General features: G+C 27.2%; 3 protein-coding genes and 1 pseudogene across 4 annotated transcripts; 2 read left to right on the forward strand and 2 right to left on the reverse strand.

Annotated features, from left to right (window-relative positions):
* Window positions 1–2,087: 2,087 nt before the first annotated feature.
* Window positions 2,088–2,534, forward strand: LOC149520174 (uncharacterized). The gene has a single exon (XM_089754380.1). The coding sequence runs from the start codon at window positions 2,112–2,114 to the stop codon at window positions 2,430–2,432; it is 321 nt and encodes a 106-aa protein (XP_089610506.1). The 5' UTR covers window positions 2,088–2,111; the 3' UTR covers window positions 2,433–2,534.
* Window positions 2,535–2,845: 311 nt separating this feature from the next.
* Window positions 2,846–6,459, reverse strand: LOC111318087 (Rubisco methyltransferase family protein). Of its 2 annotated transcripts, XM_022920728.2 has the most exons (6): window positions 6,033–6,459; window positions 4,900–5,066; window positions 4,287–4,586; window positions 3,913–4,176; window positions 3,311–3,399; window positions 2,846–3,137 (listed from the first exon to the last, which is right to left on the reverse strand). In XM_022920728.2, the coding sequence occupies exons 1-6, from the start codon at window positions 6,349–6,351 to the stop codon at window positions 3,020–3,022; spliced, it is 1,257 nt and encodes a 418-aa protein (XP_022776463.2). In that variant the 5' UTR covers window positions 6,352–6,459; the 3' UTR covers window positions 2,846–3,019. The 2 variants fall into 2 exon arrangements, with proteins under 2 accessions (XP_022776463.2, XP_022776462.2); XM_022920727.2 differs by having other exon boundaries at window positions 2,846–3,399; window positions 6,033–6,453.
* A 1,201-nt stretch (window positions 6,460–7,660) lies between these two features.
* LOC111317527 (putative calcium-binding protein CML25 pseudogene) lies at window positions 7,661–8,820 on the reverse strand (annotated as a pseudogene).
* Window positions 8,821–13,727: 4,907 nt separating this feature from the next.
* On the forward strand, window positions 13,728–15,530 carry LOC111317709 (L-ascorbate peroxidase 2, cytosolic-like). Its single transcript, XM_022920131.1, has 7 exons — window positions 13,728–13,736; window positions 14,462–14,510; window positions 14,609–14,691; window positions 14,952–15,053; window positions 15,181–15,239; window positions 15,334–15,396; window positions 15,497–15,530. The coding sequence occupies exons 1-7, from the start codon at window positions 13,728–13,730 to the stop codon at window positions 15,528–15,530; spliced, it is 399 nt and encodes a 132-aa protein (XP_022775866.1).
* Window positions 15,531–17,068: the final 1,538 nt, after the last annotated feature.

Raw genomic sequence — 17,068 nt, forward strand, 5'->3', positions numbered from 1 at the left:
GATAACGGTGCCAAAGTCGTGAGTCATTTTCGTCAAATTTCAGGTATCGAGTGAAGATCACGTGGAAGAGTGTCTGCGTTTGGCACCTTAGGACTGTCATTGCTTTCAACGTTGGAAAAATTGGCTTTGTGGAAATCAATTTAAGATGGAACGTGGACCCAAAACCAAATCCTATTAAATAAATGTATAACAACTTTTGGTTTATTAGGTAAGTACAAAATGAAATTCAACCACATGATTCTCCATATCTTGAGAATTAAGGCTCCGATTAGTAATGATGGAATTTGAATTTTTATAAAAAAATCGTAATTTAAAAAAAAATTATTGATGTTAAAATTTAAAATTTTAAACAATAAAAATATATGATATATATGGAGTGTACTTAATGCGTCCGACTTGTCTTATTAATATATTAAAAATGATCATTTATGATGGATATAAAGCTAAACAAATTATTTCCACTCTAAAAAAAAAAGGGCAACGAATATTTAAATTAGCTAAATTAAATTCTTGATCAATGAAACATGAAGAATTGGGTTATATTCGTTAGGCCAAAGAATTGTGACACTAACCAGATTTCTACCATTTTTATGCGTATTTAACATCAATTATAATTTTATGCGTTATACAATTGAATTTAACAATTTATTCTCTATAATTTTTTATTATAATATTATAATTATTAAATAATAAAAAAATATGTAAAAATCCACCACTTATATGTATAAGATTTATATAAAATTTTGATAGATATCACATAATTTTAAATTATAATTGATTAATCAAATGAATATTTTATAATTATTGTAATTGCGAGTTTTAATAAAAATAATATTTACTTAAAAAGAGTCATGTGATAATGACATTTAAATTCAAATTAAAAATATTATGATGTATAATATTTGCATCTAAAATTTAAACATATAATTCGTATGGATTAGAATTTGGGTTATTACTTATTCCAAAATTTGAAATGCAACTTCCTTCCATGGGTGGATAGCTTTTCAAATGGAGTACTTCATTTTGTTGGAAGGGAAAAACTCCCCTTGCTCAAAATTAAATAGGATTGAGCTTTTTAATTTTGAAGATGATGTGAAGTATGAATGGGAAAACGTACCTCTTCAAAATTTGAAAATAAAATGCGAGGTTGATGCAATTATGTATACCCTAATGTTTTGGTACATGTAAGTATCCCCATCCTAAATCATTAACATATACACGTAAGTAAATTACCTTTTACAAGGTGTAAATGTGACTGACTCCGCATGAGTCATAACCCAAGAGCCTAAGGTTGCACAATTGTTAGGCTTAAATTCTTAACCTGTGACATAGGCATCATAATTACCTTTTAAAAGGTGTAACTATCACAAATTTCGCACGAATCTTAGTCTAAGAGTCTAAAATCGCATGGTTATTAGGTTTAAGCTTCCAGCTCATAGACATCAACCTAACAATGATGCAATGCGAAAATATCCATATATGATTTTACATTATTGCCCACACTTTGCACCACCATAATTCACTTTTTAACTTTTGGCTAGATAGGAATTACTGATTTATTTTATCCTTTTAACCATCCTCAAAATTGCAACAAACCGAAAGAGAAACAAAAAGCACATAAATATCGCCCTTTTGAAATGGTCAAATTCGAATCCATCTTCTTCAAAATAAAAAGGAAAATTTCTATCAGAACTCTCTAGTCCACAAGAGGTAAAAACGTGGTAAACTTTTTCCAACCACAAATCATCAAATTTCATTGTTTATTCCAGGTTGACCAAAGTCTGCATATACAAAATTTTCTACAAGTTGAATCTAAAAAACCAGTCAAATGAGAAATTCCTCTTTCACATATGTGAAGGAGCAGTTGGGCAGCCCAGCAACTTCTAGCAATTCACATTATTCGTTGAAAGAGATGAAAAAGGAAAAGAGAAGACAATCCAATATCTTAAGGGGCATTTTGGGCATGCAAAATTAAGATTTCAAAAGTGGAGAAAGTTACATACCCTTTGCCTACCAGCTTCCTTATCCTCGCTATTCATGAAGAAATCACGTCTTTTTCATTGTTCACGCCCTATATAAACCCTTAAAACTCTCCAAAAAAAAAAACAGGTATGCAAGGCCTTTGGCATGAAGCATTTGCAATTTGCAATCTGAAAAGAGAGGGTGTGAGTTTTGTTTTACAACTTCAGAATATGGAGCAAAAGAAGATCAGCAGCAGCTACGAAAACAATAGCAACAACAACAACATAGCTATAAGAGATGAAGATGGATATAAAGGTTTTCCAATTCACAGCCAAGTCATGAAGATAAAGCAAGAGTTTGAGAAGATCAAGCAGCCAAATATGAGACGGGTGGTCCGGGAGATCGCCAGGCAACGGTCCCGTTCCCCTCTGGGATTAGCTGAAAGACCCATATCTGTTGGAAATTCATAGAAACTACCATCGCAGTATGGCTAATCATCTGTAGAAGAGAAGAAAGAGAAATGGTTACTCTCATGGCGGCAGGTTTTTAGGATTAGAAACAATTTTCTTTTATCTTGTTTCTGGATCTTTTTTCTATCTGTTGTAGATATCCTTCAATATGTTCATGGAGAAAACCTTTTTCCTTTCTTCTCTTTTTCTTCCCTGTTAAACCAGCTCCCTCGGTTTCCTTTCCTTTTTGGTTATAGTAAATCACCTCTCTATTTTTGAAACCCAGTTTCCTCTTTACCTAAACTCTTTCCTTCAGCTTTCTATTTTTGTTTTTTTTTTTTAAACATGTATTGCCTGCAAAGATGGAAGGATAACAGTGATAACACCACAATTATGATATAATGATAAAAAATACAAAATGGTTGCACCAAATATCATCAGCAGTTAAAAGCAGACAAAATTTTCCATAGATGTAAAAATTTAAATGACTGAAACCAGCAGCAAATCGTATTACAAATATGAAATTTATACGGGTTATAACAACATAGATGACAAAACCAGAACAAGTGTCAAAGAAGGAACAAACTGCAGTTGAATGATTCTATATCCTAATAAATTAGGCAGTGGTGGTCTCCTTTGATAACAGAAGCTTCACCCTCTTTGTGAGATCTCTCATGACATCTATAATCACAGATTTCTTCTGCATCCGGAACTGTATCGCCAACTCTGTTGAAATGGAAACATCTTGTTTCAGTAGAGACTCATCATCCATTATCTTCGTTGGGAAGTGTCCCAATGCAATCACACAAAGTGCAATAACGGTACGAAAAGCAGCTACTTGATTCGCAACTCCAAGGGGAGCTTCAACTGATAAAGATTTGAGGGCATTCAAATCATACCTCTGCACTGATTCCATGTCATTTGATAGTAGAACTCTTAAAGCAGCCAATAAGCGTCCCTCTACCAATTCAGGACCTCCTATGATTACCTATCAGGAATAAACAAAAGGGCCAATAAATATTAGAATTGACCAGAACCATTAACAAAAAACTTTAACCCTTAGCTGAGTTTGGTACAACTTAGGACTCATGAAACTGAAAGGGCAAGTTGAAAGCATAACGCCAAGGGATTTATCTGGCAGGCAAAAAGGCAGTTTTCTTCATCTTTCTGCAAGCCACATACCACAAAAGGTTTTTACTTCTTGTATACTTTATCAGGGCAGTCTTATTCCAATCTTTTGAAATAGAAGCAAAGAGAGAAAAGATCCTCCAATATAAAAAAGGTGAAACAGACAAATCAAAGTGTACCCACGTCGTCAAATTTTGAACTTTGAGAATTCTTAGTAATGGCATTTAACAGTGAAACTTATATTGGAAAAGTGATTTGTTACAAATCATAAACTGTTTAACATTAGCAGCCATTACTTTATGTACTGTTCAATTTATTGAAAACAATCCAAAAGACGACAACTATTTAAAGTAACATGAAGGAAAGAAATAACCTTGAGATTTGGAGCTTCTCCATCTAAATTAAGCTGAGAGAGAATTTCTTGTTGCCATGGAGCTGGTGAGGAGAAATTAGGTGAAGAAACACCAGCAGCCATACTTGCAGCATCCATAAGAGCCCCATCATATTTGAGCTCAATATAGTCATACGGGTTTGATGGTATAACAAATCCATAATCCAATAGGAAAAAGTCATTGCTTAGACAACCATAATTCAGAAGTAAAGGATCACTTTGTTGGATCTGCCTTTCAGCTACAACCTGATATGAGAGAAAGAGATATGTATGAGATAATCTATGGGCTATTTTAGCTATTTATCAAATCAAAACTGAATGAAATTACAATGATAAAATTATTGACAAAGACCTGCCTTTATTAGCATTTTTGGATTCCCTGCATCTTGTTCTTGCAAAATTCGGGCATTTGGATTGAAGCTATGGTTGCACATATCAATCAGAGGGAGCATCATTGGGATATCACTGTGGGTTCCATCTGGAAGCTTTTTCCCATACAAACGAAATGCCCTTGATGAGACTGCTGACATTGCCCATCCAAGGGAGGATGCATCTACACCTTGCCCACCAAAAGGGTGTTCACTTGGTTTAAGACTTTTAAGAGCATTTTTTACTTCTTGCTCAAACTCCAGAAGAAAACAGCACCTTTTATTCACCTGCTTGGGGGACAAAATCACAATTAACTTTGAAGCTAACTGCAGAAATCAACAAAATTTCAAACAAAATCGAGGGAATGTATACCCAAAATGGGCCAAATTAATTTGAACATTGGCCACGTTTTCAAACATATATTTCAAAACAGACCATAATTTGGTCAGTCAAACCATTAGTTCAGCATAGATACTGGCTTCCATCATTTTTTTCCCTTTAGTCCTACTAGCTTCCATCAGATTGGATCAACGAAAGTTCATTGACACAAGGAAAATAAGATATTTCCTTCCCTGTAAGGTAAATGATGAAAATATATACCTGGTAAAGCAGAGGAGCATATTGCAAGTTCTTTATATCCTCTCCAGCAAAGAAGATGGGTACACTGTAAGTTTCAGGGAGATTGCTGATGTATGTCCACCAGAAGGATCCAACCTTTGCTCTTTCTTGCAAAAGCTTCAGACCCAACTTCATTGCCCATAGTTCCTCTGTCAAATGCTCCCACAGAGTCCAATTTAAAACTCTAAACAATCCAATTTACGAAACTTGGTAGTTATCAACCTATATGAATAAAGAAAATTTCCATGATAACACTCACTAAACCATAGTAGTGTTTGGTGCTATCAAGAAATTGATACCAATCTCTAATGCAACTGAGTAAGCTTGCAATTTACTTAGTTGTGAACAATAAGAAAGGAATGTTCACTAAACATGTGAAGGACGGCGGAACCAGAAATGGATACATCAAACTCTCTTCTTTTTACCTTTAATTTAACTTTGACCCTCAAATTCTCCAAACATATTGCAACGTGGGCCACCTTGAAACCTAATGAACTGCCATTAGCCTATGATGCCATTGTAATACTAGGCTTAATAGCTACCTCAAAAATATGTTCATTTAGCTTTAATTTCAGGTTTACTAGGTTAACATAACAGAATTTATAGAACTTCAGTGGAAAGTAACTCCTATGCATTTAGAATTAAACAAAAAAAAAAACATTGCAAGAATCATAATCTCCTACGTTTCAGCTCATTACATTAATTCATTCATCTCTTGAGCAGTACGAAAAGGCATTGTATATACACTAGCAACTAAAGCAATTCAGTGCTATGAACCAAACTGCATTATAATATAGATGGATCACAATTGAACTTCCACATTTAAGCTAAATGAAGTTATTGAACCTGATAGAACTTAAACATAACAGTAGGGCCCTTTCCTAAAAGCTTAGGCTTTTCGAGTCACCTAATTTAAGAAAACCCACACCAAAATCACTCAAATTCAAATCTTTATGGAGCATAAAGGAGTTAATGAGCAGTTCCAATGCTGCGAAGCGCCAAGAAAAAAAATCCACATAAATTTTTTTTTTTTTTAAGTAATATCAAACATTTAAAAAACAACAAAGAAACCGAAGAAAATTGGAGTCCAAAAGATAGGGGAAAAAAATACATACCAGGAACTTGGTTAGACAAATGGAGCAAGACAGAGCCAGCCCCATCGCCTTTGTCTGATTGAAACTTCAAGGGAACGTGATCAGGGAGGACGATAAGATCAGAGCCTTTGGGGATTTCTCTAGAGGCGACAAGGCCTAGCCCGTGGGTAGTGTCCTGGGTTATCTTCACTGCCTCGTGCACGAACCCACCTTCCCTTTTGACCCACTTCAGGAGGTCGGGTGGGTGAGGGACCAGCCGCCCCGGGTATGAGGCAGTGGCGGCGCATGTTAGAGGGCGGAAGTGGGTGAGAGTGGGGATAAGCATCTTAGAAGCAGCCATGTTTCCAACTGGTAGGCTGACCACTGCCGAGAGTGGCGATGGTCTATCTGCTTTTGCTGCCGCTACTATTGTAAAATGTTGGTTACAAACGTTTAAAAGTAATGGAAAGGGCAACAGATACCAATGTACTTAGGTTAAATTAAACTTTTGGCTCTGGCTTCAAAGATATTCAACACATTTACAATGTAAAAACAACTAAAAAGCATCCCAATTTGTTGGAATTTCATGTAATTAACTGTTGAATTCACTTATTTAAAGTACCAAATCATTTTCCTATCAATTATATTTATATTTAAGTATTATTTGCCTTTTTTATAATCTAATTAGGGTTTTTTTTTAATTTTATTTAGGTTGCAATTTTTTTTAGATGATTTTAAAAGTACATTCTTTCGTGTTAATTTACAAAAAAAAAAAAAAAAAAAAAACTCACATTTACTGAACTAATCATTTGTGAATTTTGTGTCATTAATTTATAAAAAATTATTAAATATATTGATAATGAAATATTTTATTAAAATGATGACACTCTCGCTTAGCTGATATTTGGCTTCTTTTTCTTTTACACTTCATAGTTAACTTAATTTCGTTTATTTACAATATCAATTTTTTTTATTCTCCCTTGGCAGATATTTGACATGGGATGATTATTTTAAAAATTATAATAATTTATATATAATAATTAAATTATCATATTTGGTAAGAATTTAATGATTTTGTATGATATATAAATGATATAATAATTAAATTATCATATTTGATAAAAATTTAATAATTTAATATAATATATAATGGTGATCTTAAATAATGGAGAATAATTAAATTATATCTTAAAAAGTAATTTAACTTTCATCCATGAAAAATTTTTCATTACCGAAGTAATGTGAGTTGTAAAATTAACTATGTTACCGATGTGTAAATTAAAAATTCTATTCCTCTCAAAATTATTGTTACTTTATATTATAAATTTTTATTTTTTCAAAATAATATTAAACTGATATTATATAAAAAACCAACTCTTTATTTTTAATTAAAAAAAATTTCACACAATTTGACGCTACCACATCCAATTCTGGCTTTCATTAACAACTTTGACAATTCATCAAATAATAGTAGACCCAAACACCCAAAAGAAAATAATTTTCTATATAAATTCCAAAGATTAAAAAAAAATAAAATTTAAGTCAAATCATTCACTCATCTCTAAATTTCTATAAAACCTACCCTTTTTTAATCTCTAAACTTACGGCCTCATTGTAAAAACTTAAAAAAAAAAAAAAAAAAAAAAAAAAGCAAAAGGAACAAATCTATATTACTACTAAAATAACCATTAAATTCCATTGAAAGTAAAATCCAAAATAATCCAAAAATATGCACAATTTCGATATGATCAATAAGGAATTTGAAGGAAAAAAAAAAAGGCCGCTCCTGACTAACTAGCAAGAGATCCAGAAATCCAGAGAGCAGAATAAAACAGAGTTACCCTCCAAAAACTGAATCATATCATTCGATCTTGACGATAACACCTCTCTGAGATTCCATGGAATCATACCTTGGCCCCAGCCATCATCATAACCTTAAACTCTTCAAAATCAATCATCCCGTTTCCATCATTGTCCACTCCGCTTATCATCTCCCTACATTCTGCAATCGAACATTCATCTCCAAGGCTTTTCAGAACCTCATGAAGTTCCTCAGGCGAAATCGAACCATTCCCGTCTATATCATACACGGAGAAAGCGTCCTTCAGATTCTCCAAAACCTCGTCGGAATCGACTCCTTTGGTGTTCAGCTCGACGAATTCTTTGAAATTTATGAACCCGTCACCGTCAGCATCGAATTCTTTGATCATATTTTGGAGTTCTTCGTCCGAGGGCCGTTGGCCAAGGGAACCCATGATGGAAGCTAGTTCAGATGATGAGATCTTGCCATCGCCATTGACGTCGAACTTTTTGAAGACTTCTTCGAGTTCTTGTAGTTGGGTTTGGGTGAAATTTCTCGACGGGGTTTGCATTGGAGATTGAAGGAACGATATTCCATTGGGAGGAACAGCTGGAGAAGCTGTTGAATTTTGGGAATGTTGCTTCTTTTTTCGATTGAAAATCGACCCAAATCCCATCAGATTGTATCTATTTGTATAAAAAAGAAAAACAAAGGAGATTGAAGAAAAGCAACGACAGATTGAAAACGCAGCAAATTTGTTTTTGAGATAGAGAAAAAAAGGGGGTTTGTTATGTATATATATTGAAGAAAAAGAGATCCCAATCCCAATGGAATTGGAATTTGAAAGAAAAAAAATTTTGGGATTTTGTTTTTACAATTGATTTTATTTTTATTTTAAATTTTGGATTTCTAAATATGGAGGATGGGTGGTTCTTTTAAGAGGGAGTTAAGGCGGTGGTTTGCATATAAATTTGTGGAGAAAAACAGAACTTGAACGCATGTTTTTACAATTTTATTTTGTGTGAGAGATCTTTGGTGTGGGGCAGTGGGGATCCAAATATTAAATAACCTTTATTTTTATTTTTTATATTTTTTAAAATATAAATATAAAAATTTATATATTTTTTTAATTTTTTATAAAACCTTTATTTTTATCGTATTTAATTTAATTTTTATATTTTTATCTAATTAAGTAATATAGTATAATTTTTTTAAAAGATTATGGTAGTATTATTTTTGTGTAATTAAATCTCTAAAAAATTTTAATCAAGATCTTATTTAGCATTGTGTTTAAGTTTCAAGACGTAATTTTTAAACACAAAAGCAATCCTAAACACTATGGTTTCTATTAAAATGAATCATTTATAAAAGCTAATTAAAAGATGTAATTACAGTTTGAAATTTATGATTTAAAGATAAAATAATAAAAATACCTACTTAATTTTTTTTTTTTTATAAAAATAACCCTTTTTTTTTCCAACATCAAATAGTTTTAAACATTTTAATTTCTCACTATTAAACACTAGAAATCTTAAGCCATAGTTTTCACAATAACTTTTTACTAAATCGAACTTTTTTTCAATGGCAACAGATAATCCCTATTTTTTAAACTGTTTTTAATAGTTTCATGCAAAATAAGGACTTAATCAAACAAAAAAAAAACTCTAAAAACTCAATTAGATACAATAAAATGATAAAAATTTACTTGAAAATTATGAAAAAATATAGGGGTTTTTTAATATTTTAGTATTTTTGTTTTAGCAATTATTTTTACTTTCTTTTTATCATGCTGTATTTAAATTATGAAAAGATTTTATTGGATTTTAAAACGTGATAATAGCCTATGATTTTGCGATTTTACATGCTACAAAGTAAATTAGGAGATTTAAGATTTTTTTTTTTTTTATGGAATAGATTTGAGAATTATACATTGAAACTAGCCTTTTTTAACCGGTATGACGCATGAGATTTTTTTATTAAAATTTTCATAATTTCATGATTTTAAATTTATTTTTTAATTATTGATCTAATATATAATCATATATTTATAAATGTTAAATTATAATTAAATAACAATTTATAAATAATATATTATAAATGATATTGTTCATCTAAAATAAGTCTAAGCATTTGTAAATTTTCAAGAATTATAAAAATCTTTTCTTTTTGATAAAAAAATATTTTCTTTGATTCATTTATTAAATATTAAAAATTTTGCTACCACTTTTTTCTTGTTTGATAAAAAATCAAGAATCAATATTTAAATAGTTAAGATTAATAATTGATTTTATGATAAAGTTGATATGGGTGTGTGTGTGTGTATATATATATATATTTTATTAAACAACAAATCATAATTATTAATTTGGTTATAACCATTTGTTTTTTATTAGTTCTTATAATTTTTGACATACTTCATGTGATTATTATATAAATATATTAGGCTAACAATTATTTTATATTTGTCAACAAAATAAAGTTATTTTTTAGATAAAAAGAAAACAATGATTTTTTATGTTATGCTTAAAAATATTTATTTGAAATATTTTTTTATTTTTAATCATTTTTAACATATTTGATAGTATTTTTGTGGATTAGATGTTGCAATGATCATCATTCTTCTCATACTATCAATCGTATACGAAGAAATTTTATTAGTAAAAGGAAATAGAGAATATAAGTTTATATATTAATTTGTCAAAATTAAAGATATATAATAATATGAGCAAATATGCTAATAAATTAATAGAGAATAAAAGCATTAAAGAAATGAATAAAACAAATATATATATATATAATACGAAAAGTCAATTCTAATCATTCTAAGCAAAATTAAAAAAAAATTATGGATTAAAGAGAAATAAATAAATTAACAAAATATATAATATAAAAACATTTGAATTAGAATATAAAAAAAATATTATATTTATTTTCAAAATAAAAATAAATTTGTATCTATTTTTTTATCAATATTCAAATGTCTCATATCCAATATATATATATATATATATATATATATATATATATTATAGGATATAAAATTATCAAATAAGATATGCTGGCATGTACACCTATGTGAATAGTTTTTTTTATGACACATACGATAATATTTATATTATATTATTTATCAAGTAATTTTATTTAATAAATTATTTAATTTTAATATGTTCAAATAATTATGTAAATTTAATATGCTTGGATAATTATTTAAATTCAAATCAAAATCTATAAAATATTAAAAATTTTACATAAATTTTTAATTCAAATATATTAAATCGTAAATTATCTTTATTTTTAATTTAATCATAATTTCAATATATATAGGCTTAAGCAACTTTTATTTGCTTTCAAATAATTTTATTTAATAAATTATATAAATTAAATATTGTTTGGTAACTATTTAAATTCAAATAAAACTTTATTAAATTTTGAAAAATTGACATAAATTTTGAATTTAAATATATTAATTCATAATTTATCTTTTTTTTTTCAAATTTAATCATGGCTTTACATATATATATATATATTATATATGCATGTGTAAGTTTAATAAATTTTTATTTGTTGAAATCAAAATCTCAATATAAAAATAAAGAGCTTATAAAATGAGAGCATTACTCTCTAACCAATGGTATTTGTTTGTTGTTATTAAAATAAAAAATTGAAAAATATAATTTTTTTATTTGACGATTATAATTTATAAGTTTTAACATGAATGGGTAAAAATTAAAAAGATTAACAACCACATCATACTTATAAATAAGTAAATTTATTTTATCCATTTATTTTTCTTTTATTTATTTTATTATTATTTTTTTAGTTTTAAAAATAAGTTTGTGATGGTGTTAGATTGTTTTTTCTTTGTTTTTATAATATTGATTTTTTTTAATTTCAATAATAAAAGAAAAATGAGCACATAATTAGATTGGTTTCAACAAGGTAATAGGTATAGTTCATTATTTTTTTTCCTATTCTATTTCTTTTTTTTTTTAATTTTCCTCTATTTATTTGTTTCTTCCAACCTTTTATTTGGTTTTATTTACATTATATGATACATATATACATTTAGATTTGATTTATTCAAAAAAAAGTTGGTTCATATGTATATATATATAGTTAAATTGGATATTTAATATGCATAAGTATAAGATATTTAAATTATATATACATTCTCAATTTGTATATTTAATCAAATCAAAATCTATAAAATATTAAAAAATTTACATAAATTTTAAATTTAAATATATTAAATTATAAATTACATTTCTTTTTTAATTTAATCATAATTTCAAATATATATAAGCTTAATAAACTTTTATCTATTGTCAAATAATTTTATTTAATAAATTATATAAATTTAATATTTTTAGATAACTATTGAAATTCAAATCAAACTTTATAAAAAATTAGAAAGTTTACATAAATTTTGGATTTAAATATATTAAATCATAATTTATCTTTTTCTTTTTAAATTTAATCATAACTCTATATATATGTGTGTGTGTGTGTGTGTGTGAGCTTAATAAATTTTTATTTGTTGAAATCAAAATCTCAAAATAAAAATAAAGAACTTATAAAGTGAGTGCATCATCTTTTCACCAATGTTATTAGAACTAAAAATTAAAGAATACAATCCCTTTTTTATTTGACGATTATGATTTATAAGTTTTGATAGAAATGGATAAAAGCTAAAAAGAATAATAACCACATGATACTCATAAATAAGTAAGTTCATTTTATGCCTTTATTATTTTTTTATTTTTACTTTTTAGTTTTAAAAATAAATTCGTGATGGTGTTTGATTTTTGTTTTTTTATTTCAATAATGAAAAGAAAATGAGAGCATATTTGGTTGGGTTTTAACTAGGTAATAGGTATAGTTCATTACTTTTTTTTATATTATATATTTTTTTTATTATTTTCCTCTATTTGTTTTTTTTTAATTTATTATTTGGTTTTATTTACATTATATGATATATGCACCTAGATTTGATTTATTATAAAATAAATTGGTTCATATGTTTATATATATATATATATATATAGTTAAATTGAATATTTTAGTTGCATAAGTTCAAGAGATCTAAATTATTTATAATTCTCAATTTGTATATTTAGTTTATATTTTGATAAAAAAAAACAACTATGTATGTTAAAGTATATATGTAAGAAAAAAGAATTAATAAAAAGCAAATGGTTACGAGCAAATTAATAATTATGTTTTGTAGTTCAGTCATATTATTATTATTATTATTATTATTATTTGATGTTTTATTTTTTATTTAGCTTTATAAGATTTAATAATTTAAAAATATTTTTGCTAATATAAATGTCTTTTACAATTTAATCAAATGATATATTTTTTATACATTCGTATCAACATATAAACAATGATTAATCCTGACTATTTTCTCTTTAATAAGTCAAAGTAAAATTTTATTAAAAGTAGTGAAATGATTAGAAATATCCAACCACAATTAAGAGTGCAATAAAGTACCAAAAAAATATGTAAACCTTAAAAAGATTGTATCAATTATCACGTAAGGAATCTAAAAGCGTGAGATAATAACATTTTTAACACTAAAAAAAATATAAATCAATAATAAAAATCTTGATTATTTAAAACTAAACTTTGCTTTTTTGATTGAATAACAAAAAACGAGTAGCAAAATTTTCATTGTTTAGTAAATAAATTGAAAAAATAATTTTTATGAAAAAGAAATTTTTTTTATAATTCTTTGAAATTTTACAAAGGCTTTGACTTAGAAAAAATATTACAATATATATAAATTCTTATTTAGTTGTACCTTAACATTTATAAATGTATGATTATATATAATAAATCAATAAATGTTTATTTTTTTTATTAAAGTAATATAAAAAATTAAGGTTAATAAATTTTTTTTAATTATTAAAAATAATAAAAAAATCCCGTGCATGGCACAAGTTAAAAAATTAGTTTTCATATAAAGATATAAGCTCTTATTATTTTAAAAATACATGTTTTATAGTCAATAATTCATTAACTTATCTAAAAATATTAAATTTAAATAATCTATTAAATAATTTTCAATCTTTAATAGATTTTGATTTAAATTTAAATAATTATATAAAAATATTAAATTAAAATAATTTATTAAAAAAATTATTTGACAAAAAATAAAATTTTATTAAGTATATATATATATATATTTGAAACTGTCATTAAATTTAAAAAGAAAAGATAAATTATGATTTAATATATTTGAATTCCAAATTTATACAAGAATTTCAATCTCAAATAGATTTTGATTTCAATTTAAATAATTATCCAAAATATTCAATTTAAATAATTTAATAAAAAATTTGTTTGATAAATAAAATAATATAAGTATTATCTTATGTGTCATTAAAAGAGATTATCCACCTAAATATCCACATAAGTAATTTTTATTATATAACCTTGTATATTGTCATATAATATATATATATATATCTATATTAGATTAATTATTTGAAAATTCAAAGATAAGACTAAAAATAATAATTTTTTAAATAAATTCTTGAGATAAAATAGTTATTAGATCCCTAGTGAAAGAATCTTAAAATTATTAGTCTTCAAAGATAAAACTAATCACACCTTAGTTATATGACTGACCTGTTTGCTTATACATGACTTGTATTTATTTCAGGACAAAATTGAACCACCTCCAGAGGGTCGCTTGCCACAGGCCACCAAAGGTCAGTTTGTTTCGGTTCAAATCATGCATAAACTGATAATTACAGGTGTTTGATTGTAAAGTGATGATGTTTCCAATCTTCAATTTGTTTCAATATAGGTTCGGATCATCTGAGAGATGTGTTTGGGCACATGGGTCTCAGTGATAAAGACAATGTTGCTTTATCCGGTGGTCATACACTGGTGAGTTGATGATCATTGAATTATGCAGTGAGATTCTGTTTCAGATGTTCAAAGTTTAATGTGTCCTTTCAATCTTGTCAATATTTTACAGGGCAGGTGCCATAAGGAGCGCTCTGGCTTTGATGGACCCTGGACCCCCAATCCTCTCATTTTTGATAACTCTTATTTCAAGTAATAACTATTTATAAAGTTCTTTGTTGAGAGTGGATGCTCAATTCCTTTCCTTGTAAACCATATTCTTGCATTCTTGTTTGAACAAGGAACTTCTCAATGGAGAGAAAGAAGGTCTGATCGAGTTGCCAACCGACAAAGCACTTTTGGAAGATCCTGTCTATCGACCTCTTGTTGAGAAATATGCAGCTGTGAGTATCAATTCATGTCTTTGTGTCGTTTGCTTTATAAATCCAGTAGAGCTCTATTCAATTAGCCACCATCATGTGATTCAATGGTTTAAAAACTTGAGCTTTAGGGTATGGTGTTCTGGCTTAGGATGAGGATGCCTTCTTTGCTGACTATGCCGAATCTCATTTGAAGCTTTCAGAGCTTGGGTAAGTAGGAACAAACCCCATTTCAAGCCTCTGTATAGAAATCCATTTGTCCAACGTCCATTGTAATCTTACAATTGCTTTGACCACCTTTTAGATTCGCGGATGCTGAGTGGGAGACCGACAAAAGGAACATGACCATGCTGATGTCGGGCGTCTGGTTTTGTCATGTTTAATTTTCAGACAAGTTAGTGCCATCGTTTATGAGTCTTCGCCGTTGGGATAAACATGTTGCTGTAAAAATTTGTATTGTGTTGCAGTTATGGTTCTGCCCGTTTAAATAATTACTCGTAAACACTAGAATGATGTAATTGATAAGCATTTAGGTTTCCCAAATAATGCAGTTGACAAACCATTAGAGTGTAAAACCATCCACGAGTTTGAACTAGCCCCTCAGACACAAAATGCCCCGGAAAACTTTTCTCAAAAAGTTACAACATTCTCAAATGGATAATGGATGTAAGCATAAGGCATTGATCCACACTCGAAGCAACAATCAAATACATCATCTATACGTCGTAGCACACCAAACTCTTGACCACAGGTAGCAGGTACAGTGATATGATCAATATTGTGACGATGAACATCAAAGACCTTAGCCCGAAAGCCTTTCAAGTTTTTCAACAGAATCCATGACAATTGGGAACTTCATCCCACCATGCAATGAGAAAAACCAAGAGAATTGTGTGACTAATAGCCCGCCACCCAATAAACACGAAAGACCATGTAACCCTTGGGACCATTGCCGCGGTGGTCAAAGCATATATAATTCTGTTTAGTAATTTCGATTAAATTATTATATAAAATATAAAAATTATTAAAAAATATGTGAAAAAAAAATTAAAAAAATTATTTTTTTAAAGAATGAAACTATAATAATAATAATAAAATATATTTTGAAAAAAAGTTGTAAACAAAAAAAATAAATTACAATTGTAATAGAATATATCTTGAAAAAATTTACTAAAAAAATAAAAAATTAATATATAACACATTACATTTGTAGTCTTAAATTTGTAGAAGAATTTTTTAGTGGTAATTAAGATTAAATATATAATTTTAAAATTTAAAATTGACATATTAAGTGATAAAGATAATATTAAATTTTTTACATATATTTGAAATATAAATTGGATAATTAGAGTTCCAATGGATATAATCATTTTAATGATTTTATTATTTAAAAATTTAAGATGAAAAGTTTTGAAAATTTCAAAATCTTATATAAAGTTGCCAAAATTTTTAATATTTTACATAAATTTTTTAAATCAAAATAAAAAATATTATTGAAAGATTTAGATAAACTTAATCTTTATAGTTTTTAAATATGTTTGAAAGATTTTGATAATTAAATAATTTTTTAAATAAAATTATTTGATAAACAACTAAAACTATTTATTAAAATAATAAAATCCATATTTCATATTTTTAACTTTATAAAATATATTTTTAAATTGATTTGATTTTTGGTTATAATTTGAATAATTTTGATGTTTGAATAAACTTAAAATTATCTAATTTATAATTAAATGAAAATATTTTATTTTTAAAAAAAATTATTTGTGTCATTTAAGAAATTTTTCAACGTAAATGCCCATATAATAAATTTGTTTATGTATGTTGTTATAATATATATATATATATATATATATATATTAGATAAGAGGAGATTAGAAAATCAAAAGTAAACTAATAAAATCATAGCATTGCTTCATTGTCTTGTAAATAATCACAGGATCTTGGACATAATATTTGCTGTAATCATTACTTTTTTTTTTATTTTTCACCTTAAAAAATGCTTAATAAAAAGATGGAAAAAATTTTGAAAAATT

The sequence above is a fragment of the Durio zibethinus genome, chromosome 2, assembly GCF_047325235.1.
Source record: "Durio zibethinus cultivar Kanyao isolate XHJ-2024 chromosome 2, ASM4732523v1, whole genome shotgun sequence".
Classification (NCBI taxonomy): Eukaryota; Viridiplantae; Streptophyta; class Magnoliopsida; order Malvales; family Malvaceae; genus Durio; species Durio zibethinus.